The 16,131-nt window shown below is 43.0% G+C and overlaps 1 protein-coding gene across 2 annotated transcripts in view; it reads right to left on the bottom strand.

The window, feature by feature from the left end:
• Nucleotides 1-16,131, bottom strand: part of LPCAT2 (lysophosphatidylcholine acyltransferase 2) — a 69,572-nt gene that overhangs the window by 27,116 nt on the left and 26,325 nt on the right. For both annotated transcript variants that reach the window (XM_019455913.2, XM_019455914.2), the window contains 3 exons: nt 7,197-7,279; nt 4,613-4,738; nt 2,680-2,833 (listed from right to left, as the gene is read on the bottom strand). In XM_019455913.2, the coding sequence (XP_019311458.1) occupies nt 2,680-2,833; nt 4,613-4,738; nt 7,197-7,279 (363 nt within the window). The remainder of the gene's footprint in view (nt 1-2,679; nt 2,834-4,612; nt 4,739-7,196; nt 7,280-16,131) is intronic.

The following is a 16,131-nucleotide window of genomic DNA, read 5'->3' as shown; positions in this document are numbered from 1 at the left end:
AGTAGCTCACCCGCACAGGGCGTGGCAACAATTGCATAATTCGCCTTCTCAAAACAAAGCAAATCTTCACAGGCACAGACAAGCGGATGTGTTAAAGACAAAAAAAAAAAAAAAAAAAAAAAAGGAAAGAAAGACAAAGACAGAAAGGGGAGAAAAGAAGGAAAGAGGAAAGGAAGGTCACGGGCGCTAGTCACTAACTCCCCAGACTATTTTGTCTACCTTTGGAGATCAAAAGGAAAGTGCTGGAGAGACCATCTCACTGTCTGCAGCGAAAGCCAAGTCGCACTATACAAAGAAGCGACAAACCCAGTTGTAAGTGATGTGTGAACCCGTGGAAGCGGTCCACGCGGGAATGTGATTGCCCAAACTGGCTGCCAACACTCACCAGTCTCCTAAGTGCCTGGAGCCCACTGTACCCTCTAGTTCAGAGGGAACCGGCTCACCGGGGGTTATTGTGACCCTTGTGCTGGTCCCTTCCCCACTTCCAACCTGCCCATACTTAACACTGCCAGAGAAACGACGGGGCAGCCGGCAGGGACTATCAGTGATCGACAGCCAGATCCTCATGATCTGTTGTCCTGACGACGGTCAGGTCACTGCTGGCGGTGACAGTTTGACACCTGAAGGGAGGGCCACCTCGACAGATATTGTGTCTAATTTTGATCAAATATCCCGATGAGCACAAGGTCTAAGATGCGCTCGAAACTTCCTCCTTGGTTCCTGCTTCACGGCGCTTCCCATCTCCCCATCTCCTGTCCTCATTTGTACATCCCTGCCATATTCTTTCCTGTCACCATGTTCATATTTATAGAAGCTTCATTTAAAATTACTTGCCTGGTATCTAGAGTCAAAGAGGAGGATGCGACACAAATCCCACAGAAAGACTTGTAACAGTCCAAGCGAGAAGTTCTTCTGTTTTCCCAACTTGCATGGGTGGAGCTGATGACTTACTTCTCCTTTCTCCTAAATCTTCATCATGCTTTCTAGTAGTGCCACTGCAGTGTCAGGGACAGGGAAAGATTGCTTGTGTGCCGCAAGCAAGCCAAGGAAAGGGCACTGGGCACTACCCAGAGAAGGTGGCTGAAGTGAGTCACGTTAAAGAATGATGAGTCTTAGAGATCACAGACTAGCTCATTAGGAACGTGAGTGTGCTCTGGGTAAAGGGAAAAAGAAGCCGTGTCCTGGTTGCTGTCATCAGGCTGTCATTTCCTCATGAAGTATCTTTTCCCAGCGGTCAATAGAGAACGGGGACTTCCGGTGCCAGCCAGGAGGGACTAAGTCCAGTTGAGCCTCCCTCTCCTTCCAATTATAATTAGAAACTCTCATCAAAACACAGAAAGCAACTACCTCTGGACAAGACACCACGGCAGGAGGGTTGGTGAGGAAAGCCACAGCGAAAGAACAAGGAGTGTAAGGAGCAAAGTTGTGGGAGACCGAAGGCAGTATGACGTCATCATTAAATTGTTGAAAGGGAAGAGCTAGCAACTCAGCTCTCTTCACCATGCAAATAGCCTTCAGGAATCCACATAACATAAAGTCACTCTCAGATAAGGAATAACAAGACCACAGTCCTAGGTATGTACCCAGGTGAAACGAAAGCCTACATTCACACAAAAACCTATACAGGAATATTCACAGTTTGTATTCTTAATGGCCCCAAATTGGAAACAAACCAAACCCTCCTCAGTTGGGGAACGGATACGCCAAGAATGTTGCGTCCATACAATGGAATACCACTCCGCAAGAAAGGGGAACAAATTACTGATACACACAACAGCACGGCTGAATTTCAGATGCATTATGCCAAAAAAGCCAGACTCAAAAGGATATGTACCCTTCGATTCCATCTATATGGCGTCTAGAAAGGGCAAAGCTGTAGGGTTGGAGTGACTGTTGGGGGTTAAGGGTAGGGCAAGGATTTGACTGTAAAAGAATAGCCCCAGGGGATACTTTTTTGCATCTGTGATATATCTTGAATGGAGTGGTAGTTATATGCCTCGATGCATTTATGAACCCTCGTAAAACTGTAACCAAGAGAGGAAACTTCACTGTCAATTTTATATGTTAAAAAACACATTAAAAATAGAGAACTTGAAACCTTCATACATTTTTCCTAAGGAGACTCCGTGACAATTCAGTTATCTGACTGCGTGTACTGACATATTCATAAGCAGAAAATTGTACCCCCAATACAATGGCTAACAGCCAAGCTTTAATTGAAGCCTTTGTCATAAAATGTTATTTGAAAAGAAAATCTACTCGGTGGTCACACATTTTGGGGGAAGTCCAAAACCTTCAGAACAGAACAGTACCACCCCTGTCATCAATGTATGAATTTTGACATAAATATTTAAGTTCCTGTCAGTTAAAGAGGCCTTGGCAATTTCCATATTACAAACACGGTTTTGTGTGGTCACAATCTTTACTTCTGACTTGGTGTTTAAAATAAATAGATACTATCATAACTGTTGCAACACACACGTGCACGCACACACGCACATCATGATATTACTACTGCTCTCGTTTATTAAGGGGAACAAACAAAATCATGAAATTAAACCACACACTCGGCCTCGCTTCCTCTAACAGCGACCTGCCAAGTTCTTCTAATGCCATACTGATTTATGGAGACGGGCAGAGTATGAATGTTAGCAAGTTGAAGATCACGTTTTAACATACCCTGTCAAAGAGTGTGAAGAGTTGTCTCAAGACATCTGAAACAGGCAACTTTAAATACTCTGCAAATTCGTCAATTCCAATTCTTCCTCCTTTGGAACAACAGGCAATGGTTGCGTACTCGTCCAACTGCTTACGAATGCTATCCCAATCTAACCTAAGCAAACAAACAATCAGAGATGCGTGTTGTCAGCCCCTTACAATCCACAAGGACATTTTACGAACATTCGTTTGTCTGAGGGAAAAAATATCGTACATCGTTACATTTGAAAATGAAGATAAAATGGGTATTTTGGGATACTTATGGAACATGTATACAGGTTTCTGAGGGTTTTTTTTTTAATGTTTATTTATTTTTGAGAGAGAGAAAACAAGAGGGGGAAGGGCAGAGAGAGAGAGGGAGACAGAGAATCTGAAGCAGGCTCCGGGCTCCAAGCTGTCAGCACAGAGCCTGACACGGGGCTCGAGCCCACAAACCATGGGATCATCATCTGAGCCAAAGTCGGACGCTTAACCGACTAAGGCACCCAGGCGCCCCCCAGGCTTCTGAGTCTTTTAAAGGATATTGGTAAGACCAATTTCCCCCAAATACCTGTGCAAAAGAAAAGTAACTGAGAAGAGCAATGTGACAGAAAAAGAAATGACTCATGAAAAGAAAATAAGAAATCATATTGTAATCCAAATATTACTAATTAAGTCAAAAGTACTTATTGAGTTGTTAAAAAAAAAATGCCACTGTTAATTTCTAAGGAGCTTCCAGGCTGATAATGAACACACATTTCACAAAATGTTGTGTCAGGGAGATTCATTAGATAGGACACACTTCCTCCGATGTTAGTTATAAAAACACTAAAACACCAGAAAACGTACCGTAGCTTACAGCACATCTGCCTTTGTCTTGTACTATTAAACAGGTGACTTAACACATAACTGCTTTCTTCTGTATCCAATTTCAGTAACTATCTAAACTTTTCAAATTTATACGAATTTTGTAAATATAACATCAAAATGTGTTTGCTATCTAGAAGATATAAATAATACTTGATCTATTATCTTTAAATATTGACCTCTGGGGTGTCTGGGTGGCTCAGTCGGTTAAGTATCCGACTTTGGCTCAGGTCACGATCTTGTGGCTTGTGGGTTTCTGTGCTGACAGCTCAGAGCCTGGAGCCTGCTTCAGATTCTGGGTCTCCCTCTCTGTCTCTCACACTCTGTCCCTCTCTCTCAAAAATAAATAAGTATCAAAAAAATATTTTAAAAAATAAGTAAATATTGACCTTTAACACAATAACTGGTTTTGCAGCTCCCTCCTAAGGAGGATGCCAAGGCCAAGGGAATCAATACATTCTGCAAATCCCTAATAGGAGTGAAAACAGAGTGACTGGTAGTAAGTGGGAAACGAGGGGTGACAGCTTTCATAGCAGATGGTTCAAATGGGTTGTTCATAAAAGCACAAAGGGGTGTCTTGGCCTTAAAAAAAAAAGTATGTACCCAGAAGAAAAAGGAGATTGAGGGTAAGTACTTAAAATTCAGTGATGGTCAGAATTGCTTCTCTACAAGTCAATTCATTTTTCACACGAGAAGTTCTGACCGCTGCATGCCAGTCCCATCTAATTACGCCATCCTTGCAAAGGGCAGCGGGGTAGGCTGACTGCTCTGAGACCCTTCTGGGCGGAGGCAGATCTGTGCTGGTCCATATCCACTCTCTCTCAGTCTCCTCCTGTGACCAACACACATGTCTCTGAGTTAACTGTCCTCGAAAAAACACAACTGGATGAACTAAGCAGGAGATAAATTTACAACTCTGCCTTCCTTAATAAACACCATGGAGGTTCGAGAGCCGAGCATTAATGAAACCAGGGAAAATAAGCGTAGAGGAGTTCAGATCTCTTTGGGACACCTTTACAAAAGTGTAGCAATTTAAAGGTATACTTACTTCAATTTCCGGCTAATTTTGGTAAATTCCACCAGCCCAGCTTCCATGGGCAATGTTAGCTGTCCTGCTGAGATCATTAATCTGCAGTCTTCATAAGTGTGGTCTGTTACTGGAATTCCCAAAGCTCTAAACGGCATTTCAAAGCAAACAAATTCAATTTTTTTTTTTTTTTAAGAAAGGTAATGATTTTTTCATTAGGCCTGAGCTGGGGAACGAACAACAGTAAACAGGGAAGTATTTACTACTTTTTAAACCAGTAGCTTTGGCTTATTATTGCAAAAGAGACGTATTTCTCTCCTTCTGCACAGACTTCCTGGTTGTTTTGTGTTTTAACTGTGACAATAGTTGACTTCAGTCTCAGGGAAAGGAATAAGGCTTATGTTCCAGTCCGGTGGAGTCTTTCACCAGCTGTGGACCTTTTGGCTCTTAACCTAAGCCTTGCTCTTGTCATCTGTATATAGGAATAATTACCCTACTTACTCTACAGGGTTATCTATCGTAAAGATGGGCCGAAAATGCCTGTGGGAGTACCATTTGAACAGATACATTTGTCTGTACACAGTGTAAGTGAGTAATCTACCCAAATCGCTAGCCATCTGCGTTTTTCCATCTCTCGAAACTGGAGATGACTTCTTGCTACATAATCTTCTGAAAATACTAAAGAGAACTGATAATAAGCTCAAGATTCTTCCAAACCTAAACATCCGAACATGAAATAATTTCCTGAAGATTCCTCTTCACAAAACTTTCATTCACAAATATTCAGCGAGACTCATGAAGTTAGATCTTCAACGGTATTTGGTTTTGTTGAATCACCGTGAAGAACGTGACATTTTCAATGAATGGGATACGAATAAAATATTTTTTTCTATCTACAACCAGGCTATTTTTGATGAGTAAACATTCTGGTATAAGAATACGTAAGCGGGAAAATAAACATTTTAACTATTTCAGGAATGTATAATTTATCATGCTCCATGGGTATAGCATGCTCGTTAAGAGCTTTTGGGTTTGGGTAGCAAGTGGGGATCTGAGTCCCAGCCCAGACCCTCACTGTCTGCTATGATCTTGGGCAGACGACTTCCCTCTCTGAATCTCGGGTCCCTCGCTTGCCTCCTAGAAGTGCTGTGAGGGTCACGTTAGCTACCCAGAGTAACAGCCTGGCACAGTACTTGGTAAGTATTTATCAAGAGTAGTAGCAACCCCACTTTACCACTTTCAAATGCTTCTGTCATACACTTTCCTAGGTGACTCTCAGGATAAGCAAAACCATCAGAGAGGAGAGACGAGTATTCTAACTCCCACTTTACATTGGAGGAAAAGGACCCCTCGAGGGACTTGTCTGTCCATGGTTGTGCAGCTAATGGAGGTCTTTCCTACTCTTTATCCAAGACCCTTAAATCTCCACGGCTCCAAATTCAGAAAAAAACCAAAACGGCTGCCTAATCAAATCCCTGCTCTGTTTTTAGGCAAATTATTGGGAGGTCAAAATACCTGGTATAAATTCCCTCCATTCCCCAAATGTATCTTAGTTCCTAACTTTTGGGCATGAGCTCATATGAAAACATAAGGAGAAAGGGAAGAAAACAATATAAAAGCAAATTTTGTAGCTAATCTAGAAACTGGGAAAATCAAGTACCTATAGGTACACATAGTAAAATTTTTTTGAACATTTGAAAATTTATTGTTTTGGAAATAAAGTTCTTCTCCTGTGAAATATTAATATATATATAATATATACGTAATAAAAAATATAATCTTGCTTATAATACCAAATTCAGTCATGAAGCTAAATTCAGAGTTCTCATTTGAATGTTTACTGGGGATAAATATCGCCGGCCTATGAGCGTCAACCCTCCTACTGGAATGGCAGAAAGAGGTGGCACCTGGCATGAGGGTGAGCACCCCGTAGGGCTGCCTGGGAGGTCGGACAGTATGACACGCATGCTTTCATTACAGGACGGGAGGAGATTGATCTAATCAGAGTAATGGGCAGCTAAAACTCCCTTAAGCTCAGGACAATACTTGCCTCCCGTTTTGCGATTTACAAATCCTAAACTTATAGCCATTCCGAATGGGGGTGACTCCCCCCCGTTTCTGTGCCTCCATTACGTTCCCTTGCAAACTTCCTCCTTTTTGTTGCTGTATTCATTAATGCCTTTGAAACACCCAGCGTTGGCAGCTCTGGGGAGGCTGGGCCATAGGAAGCGGACCATGAAGGGCTCAGACCGTCACAAGGCTTTGTCAGACAGCCACAGGCCAGCTTAGGAGAATCCACCCCGTGGAAGTCACTGACTGGTCTCTTCTGGTTATTGAATCCTCCCTGCTCCCTTTCTGGCAAAGACACATATCCATTAGTTTGGGGCTGCATCTGGGGAAAATATTCGTAGATTGTTTTACCACATTCCTGGGCACATTTAAAATTTCTAACCAGAATGAGTTAAGAAATGAGACCCTCGGAATTAAAAAAACAAAAAACAAACAAACAAACAAACAAAAACAAATCCTAAAACTATATAAAAACCATATATTTACCAATCATTTAAAAACTATTTATTGATTATGATGATATATAGAAACTCACTCTGCCATTAGACTCCGGACTCTACAGGCAAAAAGGATGGGATCGCTTTTTTCTTCATCATTTGGTACTTGAACAGGCATAAACTGAAAGACAAACATACCTTTCCATTACAACTGTTAGGCCTAAGCATTAAATGCTACATACATTAATTTATAAGCTGTCTGTCATTATATTAAATCCCCCACCTTCCTGGCGCATGGGTTACATGCTAGACAGGGAACAACATTGTGTGCCACTCAGCAGATCCGTAGTCCAGCCCTGTGTCTTTCTGTGTGTTAACTGGTAGGTCTCTGGAGTTTTCTTCACTGTTGCCTGGACCCTAACAAGAGGGCTGTGATCACCCACTCACTTCAGTGCGATGAGGATGAAAGAAGCCAGTGCCTGGAATATTCTGGAAGTTGTAAAGCTGTAGGTTCTGAGACCTTATTCTCCAAGCTGTACTTCCTACCACTTCCAGCCCTTTGTGTGAAAATGTTAGTACCAGAAGCAACCTGTTTCTTATGATTTATCTTCTCTACCCATGCCTGTGTCAGCCATATTTTTATCATTTGTTCAAATGTCACGCTTTGCATTTCTTCTGCTCTCTTTTAACCCTTAGCATCGGCTTTCTAGCTTTTGCAGAGTATCATGTGTTATCATTTTAAATTTTACTTTTTTTCTCTACTTGATATTCCGTAATGTCTCATTTGTACTGTTCTTGTTTTATTTACAGTTTTCTAACATTTAACAAGATTTTGGTGCTATATTGAACTCATTGCATATTTTTTGAGCACCTACTATATACCAGGCAAGATTAACAGGACTCTATTCCTGCTCCAAAAAAGATCTGTATTTTACTAGGATAGACCAACTAACTTAGGTTCAAGTTATAAAGGTCACATGACCGGGACTCAGCCCAAGTCCTATCAGATTCTAAAACCCTTGTTTTCCCCACTCAACCATCCTTCCTGGAGTATGAGAGCAAGGGATAGGAAATGATTAATTTGGCAGGGGGCAGGGAAAGGCAGCCAAAGAAGCTTTACAGAAGAGCTAATACTTGATCTTGGCTTTTTAAGGATAAACATGATCTCGCCAATAGCTACTGTTCATTGAATTATAACTATGAACCAGGCACCGCGCTAGGGGTTTTATATGCATTATTTTCATTCCACCAGTCCTCTTGATTTTAGTCACAGGATTGGGACTCACATTAAAAGACGTGCTTAAGACTTCATGGCCCATTTTCATTCAATAAATATTGCTGAGGCACCTCCTGTATGCCAGGCATTGCACTAAACCCAGAAGACAGGACAGCAAAGCCCCTGCCCTCAAGGAGCTCTCCATGCGGTGGGGTAAAAGTTATGACAGATGAGTGCAGTCTACCAACGAGAGCTCCCATCCATTAAGCACGTACCATAGGCTGGGTACGTGCCGGGTACTGTATATTAGGGGCTTTATAAGATTAACTCTCCACAATTCCTTGAGGTCAGTTCTACCACTTGCACTTGACGGGCGAAGAAAGTAGCTTGAAGAGGTTAAGACCACACACCAGTGGCAGGATCACGATTTGAAAGAGAAAGAAGACTGTATAAAGAACACCACTTTTGGACCTATGTCGACCTGTTTTCAAATCCTGTCCATCGCGTCAAGAAGCCTTTGGGCAAGGGTGATTCAGAGATGAAGTGTGAGCCAGGGGCTGGCGTGACCAGGTCCAAGCTTTTGAGCAGAAACATCGGTTGGTAGGAGTGGACAAACCAAAGAGGAAAAGGCTAAGAGAGCAGGGAGAAGCCCTGGGGGGTCTGGAATCACCCCGTGAGAGAAGGAAAGACCACGAACAGAGGGAGTGAGGGTGCAGAGGCGAGCATGGATGCAAGTGGTACGGGAGGACAAACTGGAAGGAATGGTAGGACCGTGCGCTAGGTGACATTGACCGTCATTGACCGCTAGGTGACACAGCCTCTCCCAGGGGACGGTGGCATGCTGTGCAAAGAACACTGTTTCGGCTGCTTGCCGTCTTGTGTCCGCCGTGAGGTCCCAGGAAAGTCATTCAGCCCTGATGAGACTCAGTTCCCCCTCTTGTTAAGCGAGGAAGTTCGACTCGACATTCTCGAAAGCCCTCTCCAACTGGAATTCGACGGCTAGCTTTCCACTTAGGATCGTTATTCTTTAAGATGGAAAAACACGCTAAGCCACCAGAGGTCCCCACATCACTTATGTATCCAGAGCAACATCCGATCTTTGCAGATAAATCTTTCTCAAGTGTCCCTCCATCCTGTTCTAGATTTGAATTTCTTATGCGTGCTTAGTAGGAAATCCAAGGAAGCAAACAGGACGTTAAAAATCAATGTTCATAAAACCTCTAACAAAAGAATACAAAAACGTTTTAAATTGCCATATAATTCTTCACTTTTTAAAAAAAAAAAAAAGCCACACGATCATTTGACACACGCTTAATCTGTAGGTCATAAAAGCACATCCTTGAGAACCCTGAAAAACAAATTACGGCTACACTGTTAACCAAACATAATACGACGAACTGTGGGTTTAATTCCTTTTACTGCAGGTAATATTTTCCGTGAAAGAATTTTTAATAACTCTCATATTGGCATGGCATTTTATTCTCAATGAAGAAAATCCCACTGGGAGTACAAAATAATTAAAAGCCTGTATTTGACCCTCACGGGCCTTGGAGGCCTCCCATGCCTCCTGAGAAGCAATTCAATGGAAATTCTCGTAAGAAGTCACTTCTCCTTGGAGCGGACCTAGCCCTCTTTAACACATTTCCATTTTGCATGTAGACATTCAAGGCTCACAGCATATACGTGTCCTCTATGCGGGTAGGGTGACTGGCTGAAGACAGGAAAACGTGATTGTCGTTGTCTGCTACTGTCCCCTAATACACAGCTCAATACTGCAGGGTCTTCAGGACCCCAAATTTTCTTTTCTACCTTCACCTTCTCTCACCATCCCGAGTATCCACATGGACGGTTCGTCAGACATGTTGATCTCACGGCTCTCCACCTGGTCACAGGTGCTCTCAGCTGTGCCTCAGCCAGGGTGACAAACATAGGACGCTAACCTTCTCTGGCAAGTTCTTCCATGAGAATTTCCCTTCGTCGCCTATTAGCTTTTACTTCTCTAACCTGGTCCGGCACAGACTGTAAGAACCTGCTAGTGACCCTCAGGACATGCTCGTCCCTCCCTTCCTGGCAACAGCTGCCTGCCTGTCCCCACTGCCCTTCAGGAGTCAGACACCTCCATGTGGACTTTCTGTCATCCAGACTCTCCCCCTTCTGCCACACCCATGGCGCCAACCACATACCCATGATCGCCTCTCCTGCTCCTGCCTTCCCATCCCTGCTAGAGACCACTGCAGGATGCTAAGGAAAGGTGCACAATCTTACGGGCTGAGGCTCCTCCGATCCATGGGAAGCTCCATAGGGTCCTTACAGCTGCTTGAAAATTATGTGATTTTCCCCAGGTGACCATACCACCTCCAGACTCAGAAATAGTTTTGTTTTGCTGAAGGTCTTCCCTTTTCCTTTTAATCATGCAAGTGTGCCCCCAAATGTGATCTCAATACTGAGTCTGTTTCCTTAGTGTCTGTGTGACAGGTGAGGATCAAGTTACTTAACATGAACCTCACTGCGGCTTGGATATCTGTGCTGCACCTGCTGCCGTCATATCTAAATGTTTCAAACACGGTCTGTGTTTCTCAGGTTGCAGTCCTGCTTTTCATCCCAATGGTACTTCACGCTCAACTTTTGAAGGAAGACAGTGAAAGAGTTAAGGACATGCGACCCCAAAACATACCGCTTTGGTATACTGATTATTTTGAGCTGAAGGCGCTTGGAAAATAGCCAATGTGGGGAGACGTTTTCTCTGAACTTCCCTTACCTCCCTAAAGTCAGCTACTCTGAAAGGAACTCAGTTGTCCCTCATCTGTCCTAAAGTCCCTCCTGGGGAGTTTCATCCAACAGGGAAGATGGGCTCTTACCGCAGGTGACACGACTGGAATTTGACATCACACACAGACAAACGTGATCACACGCTATCATAGCTCCCGGTCTATTCTTCCCAGGGCCCACCAGTCTTTCCTAAAAACCACTGACTCTCCCCTGCGTGGCCTACCCCCTCCCTCCCCTTCCTCACTCCTTTTTGTGGTATCCACTTTTTATTCCCCATGACGCCTTGCACACATATTAAAAATGAATAGATGTGTGTATCCTTTCCCCTATTAATCTGCCCGCCATGAGATTATCTCACAGATCCAGCTATGGAACCTCGGTGGGGAGACGGCAGGCACTGCCTCCCCACAACAGCCCAAGTGAGCTTTCCCAGTTCTTTCCCATTGCTCCCGAGACTGGCTCGGGGCCTCGCTTCAATGTGCTCTGTTCCTCCCCCCCGCAGGCTCGGCACCACCCTGCCCCATCTAAGGGGAGGCTAACCGACATATTTCCCATGCTAACACCTCATTTGTCCTGCTGGTCTGGGAGTGCCCTACCTCCACCGGGGCCTTAGGCTGCACGCAAAATAAAGTCAGAATTCTTCAGCCCATTTTGAAGGCGATCCGATATCCAGAGCCAACCCTTTACATGGCTACTCAGGCCCAGCAAAACTGCCTTATTCATTGTTTCCTGACCACGCGGGGCACATTCCTTTCTACCAAATGGACCATCGTGAAAAAGAGAAAGACTGATGGGTGACGATACTACAATCAGTCTTTTCTTCTTCCAAGTAACAGGAAAGGACTTTAACGAATCACTCTCAACAAACGTGGAGTTCTGGCTCTTCTCGTGATTCTTCTTTTAAGTCTTCAAGAAAGAGCAAATGTGAATCAAGGAAGGCATTTACGAACTAACATTCGCTGCTTTCTTCCCTGAAGAACAGAGACATTTAGAGGATAAGGAAATACAAGTGAATGTTTATTGAACACCTACCACGTGCTAGTATGTAAGTAACCTTATTAAATGCTAACCACCCTATAAAAGAGGTGCCATTATCCCCATTTTACCACTGAGAACACAGGCTAGGAGAGGCTTAAGTCATTCACTCGAGCACATACAGGTTGGTAGCAGCAGAATTGGAAGAAAACCCCAGCTAATATTCTTTATATAACATTCTATTTCTTTTTTTAAAAAATAATGTTTATTTATTTTTGAGAGAGAGAGAGAGAGGCAGTGTGTGAGCAGGGGAGGGGCAAAGAGAGAGGGAGACACAGAATCAGAAGCAGGCTCCAGGCTCTGAGCTGTCAGCACAGAGCCCGACGCGGGGCTCAAACCCACGGACCGTGAGATCATGATCTGAGCCGAAGTCGGACGCTTAACTGACTGTGCCACCTAGGCAACACATACAACATTCTACTTCTCTGCTACTACTTAGAAATTTCAGAATTCTACCGAGTTCCAGAAGAAATTAGCTTTGTTAAAACAAGCACATATATAGGTTTTATGTGTGTGTGTATATTTGCATGATAGAGGTTTTCTAAAAGGCTTGTTTGTTTTAGATTCAAAACTACAAGTCATATGAGTGTGTTTAGATAATTAAATAAACTACATAAACATACCTGAACCTTCCCTAAGTAATAAACTCTTTGGAGATTTGAAAAGTTGTATTGGAGCGCCTGGGTGGTTCAGTTGGTTAAGCGTCTGACTTTGGCTCAGGTCATGATCTCTCAGTTCGTGGGTTCAAGCCCCGTGTCGGGCTCTGTGCTGACAGCTCGGAGCCTGGAGCCTGCTATGGATTCTGTGTCTCCTTCTCTCTCTGTTCCTCCCCTGCTCACGCTCTGTCTCTCTCTCTCTCAAAAATAAATAAAGATTAAAAAAAAATTTTTTTAAATAAATAAAAAGTTGTATGTATCTATAGGGATTGGTCATAACACTCACTATTACAATCCTTCCCAAAATCAGAATTGTTTTTTTAATTAAAAAAAAATGACCTTCTCTTACTTGTGACAATGGACTGCCCACCATAAAGTACTCTAAGTCCAATTTTAGCCGCTAGAAGCTTGCTTTAAGCTTTGCAAAAGAATTTACTAAAACAAAATGTTTCTGTCTGCCTACAAATCATTTTTCTGTACCTGTATCATAATGGATAGCTCTGAATACAAATAGAGATGTAACCTATGAAGGAGGAAACAGACTGATGATCACTGTGAATGCCCTGTTTCCATTCATAAAACAGCTGCTGTCCACATAGGGCCCTATAATCTGGCTTTGCTTGGATTCTCTTTCATGAGATTCACTAGCAGGCTGTTGATTTATGTCACATTTGGGGATGTTTCCTACTAGCTATCTTCTTCCCTATGCCCCTAAGCCAGATGCTTATAAAGACATACGTGTGAGGTAGCTGGCCAATAAAAGTAACCACTCAAAGACAGTTTAAACACATCCACTATGCCACTATGATCCAGAGAATAACTTTCAGGAGAACCTTCTGCGGACACACATGGCATCATTGTTCAAGGATGCCGGAAGACCAATTATAGAGGGTGTGAGGTTTGGACCTGATTGTATTTTTAAGACTCAAGAGTCAAGGAAATAATGGCCTTTTCAAAAACAAGTTCTCTGCTTGAGAAAGCAGAGAGGGAGTGAGGGGAGGAGACATTACACTCCCTAGGTGTTAGCTATCCAATGGTTTTGGTAACTACAGAGTTGGAAAATCATCATCAGTGAGGAGTGAGTTGTAAAAGGAAAGAATACAGCCTTCAGCATCCAGAGATGTCCTATGACTCACCAAAAGGGGAGGTCTAACAGGTCTAAAGGATACCAAACGATCCACTCAAGTTCATTTTAAAAACTGCAAAACTTGGGGTGCCTGGTGGCTCAGTCGGTTAAGCTTCTGACTTCAGGTCAGGTCATGATCTCACGGTTCACGAGTTCGAGCCCCACATCGAGCTTGCTGCTGTCACTGTAGAGCCCGCTTTGGATCTTCTGTCCCCTCCTCTCTCCGCCCTTCCCCTGCTTGTTCTCTCTCTCTCTCTCTCTCTCTCTCTCAAAAATAAATAAACATTAAAAAAATAAAAAATAAATAAAAATAAAAACCGCAAAACTTAAGACCACATTCTTGAACAGTACATCTTAATTAAGCTTAACTGGTTACTAGAAGTTCTAAAGTTCTAAAAACATATGTAAAAAATAATAACTAGGATTTCCATCAGTTGTAATGAACATGGACGCTGGGAGGGGGTGCTTCTGAACAACCAACACGACTGTAGTTGGCACAACTAAACACGCCGAGCCTTCTAACTAAGCTACATGTGTGGCAGCTCAAGTCGGGCATCCCCAGATGTGGTGCAGAAGCCGGAGTTTTGACACAGCGCCCAACTCTCCAGGGCCCTGAGCCAGGGTGTGGACACAGAGAGCACCAGACGGGCTGTGGGATACATTTTTCAATTGTGCCCAACCGGGGGGAATTAAAATATTCAAAAGTCATAAAGTGGTGAGAAGTCCCCAAGGTGAAAGGTAGCATCATGAATCTAAAATAAACATAATTAAAATAAGAAGACTACATGTGAAGGCCGCAGAGTCCCATCCTCTTGCCCTGCACCACAATTCGAACACATTGAATCTTACCAATTCAGCTATTCTAAACCAGGTGCTAGCCATTTTGTTTGTGAAGTTATCAAAGGATATATTCTTTCTTTGCCAGCAAATATTATTCAAACAGGTCTAAGAACTGGCTGGAGAATGCAAACACTGTAATGGAAAAGAAGGAAGGAGGGAATAAAGGGGGAAGGGAGGGAGGGAAAGAGGGAGAAAGAGAGAAAGAGAGAGGAAAGAAAGAAAGAAAGAAAGAAAGAAAGAAAGAAAGAAAGAGGAAGGAGGGAAGGGAAGGAAAGGAAGGGAGAGTGGAAAGGAGAAAGAAAGAAAGAAAGGAGGGAAAGGAAGGGAAGGAAGGGAGAGTGGAAGGGAGGGAGGGAGAGAGAAAGAAAGAAAGAAGAAAGAAAGAAAGAAAGAAAGAAAGAAAGAAAGAAAGAAAGAAAGAAAAAGGAAGGAGGGAAGGGAAGGGAAGGAAGGGAGAGTGGAAGGGAGGGAGAGCGGAAGGGAGAGAGAAAGAAAGAAAGGAAGAAAGAAAGAAAGGAAGAAAGAAAGATAGAAAAGGAAAAAGGCTATGACACAGAAAGGAAATGTGGTAATAATGGTCAGGACAAAAAAATGAGGCCTTTGCATACCTCTGTTGTAATAGTTTGACCACTGAGACATGTGCTAGACAGTTCTAGGTACATTTCCACATCTGTTGCTAGATCTCGTTTTAGCTGGGGAAGGGTAAATTTAGAGGAAGGGGCAGCATATATATTATATAAACAATATCTTCCAATTTTGCAGAGAAGACAGGGTGGGTGTTTTAAGTATAAGTTTCCCTTCCTTCCTCCCTCCCTCTCTCCCTCCCTTCCTTCCTTCCTTCCTTCCTTCCTTCCTTCCTTCCTTCCTTCTTTTAGAGAAAGCAAACAGAGCTAGTCTATCTGCACAGCTATGGAAGATGGAAGAACACGCTTGGAGTACTTAGAAATAATATAATATTTCTTCCTGACAGGGCTTCCCAAAATATATCCTATGGAACACCGCTTCCAGGAGGTATCCAGAGAAAAAGGGATATGGTGGTCACACCATCTCAAAGGCACTGACAGGTCTTGAGAAAAAGAAATCTGATTGATTTTATTTACACTGGTATTTCTCAAACTTACTAGAGTACAGATTACTGTTTTTCTCTAGAAACATCTAAGTATATTCTAAGAAGTAGTGTTTTTTTGATCACATTGAGAGAGACAGAACTGGTTTTAGAGGTGGGGAAGTGTGGCATACAGTTAATAATTAGATCGTTTCCTGGCAAGCAGACAACCTGTAAGTCTCCAGAAAAATTTCACCAAAGTGAAACTCATTTTGAAATGCAATTTGCCCCCTACATCATTTGGTATTTCCGACCTCTATGTGGCTAAATGACTAAGCTATACAAC

This window comes from Panthera pardus, unplaced genomic scaffold, assembly GCF_024362965.1.
Source record: "Panthera pardus isolate Hobbes unplaced genomic scaffold, ASM2436296v1 HiC_scaffold_18, whole genome shotgun sequence".
Lineage (NCBI taxonomy): Eukaryota > Metazoa > Chordata > Mammalia > Carnivora > Felidae > Panthera > Panthera pardus.
The sequence above is the reverse complement of the archived record's forward strand: the minus strand, read 5'-3'. Positions and strand labels throughout refer to the sequence as shown.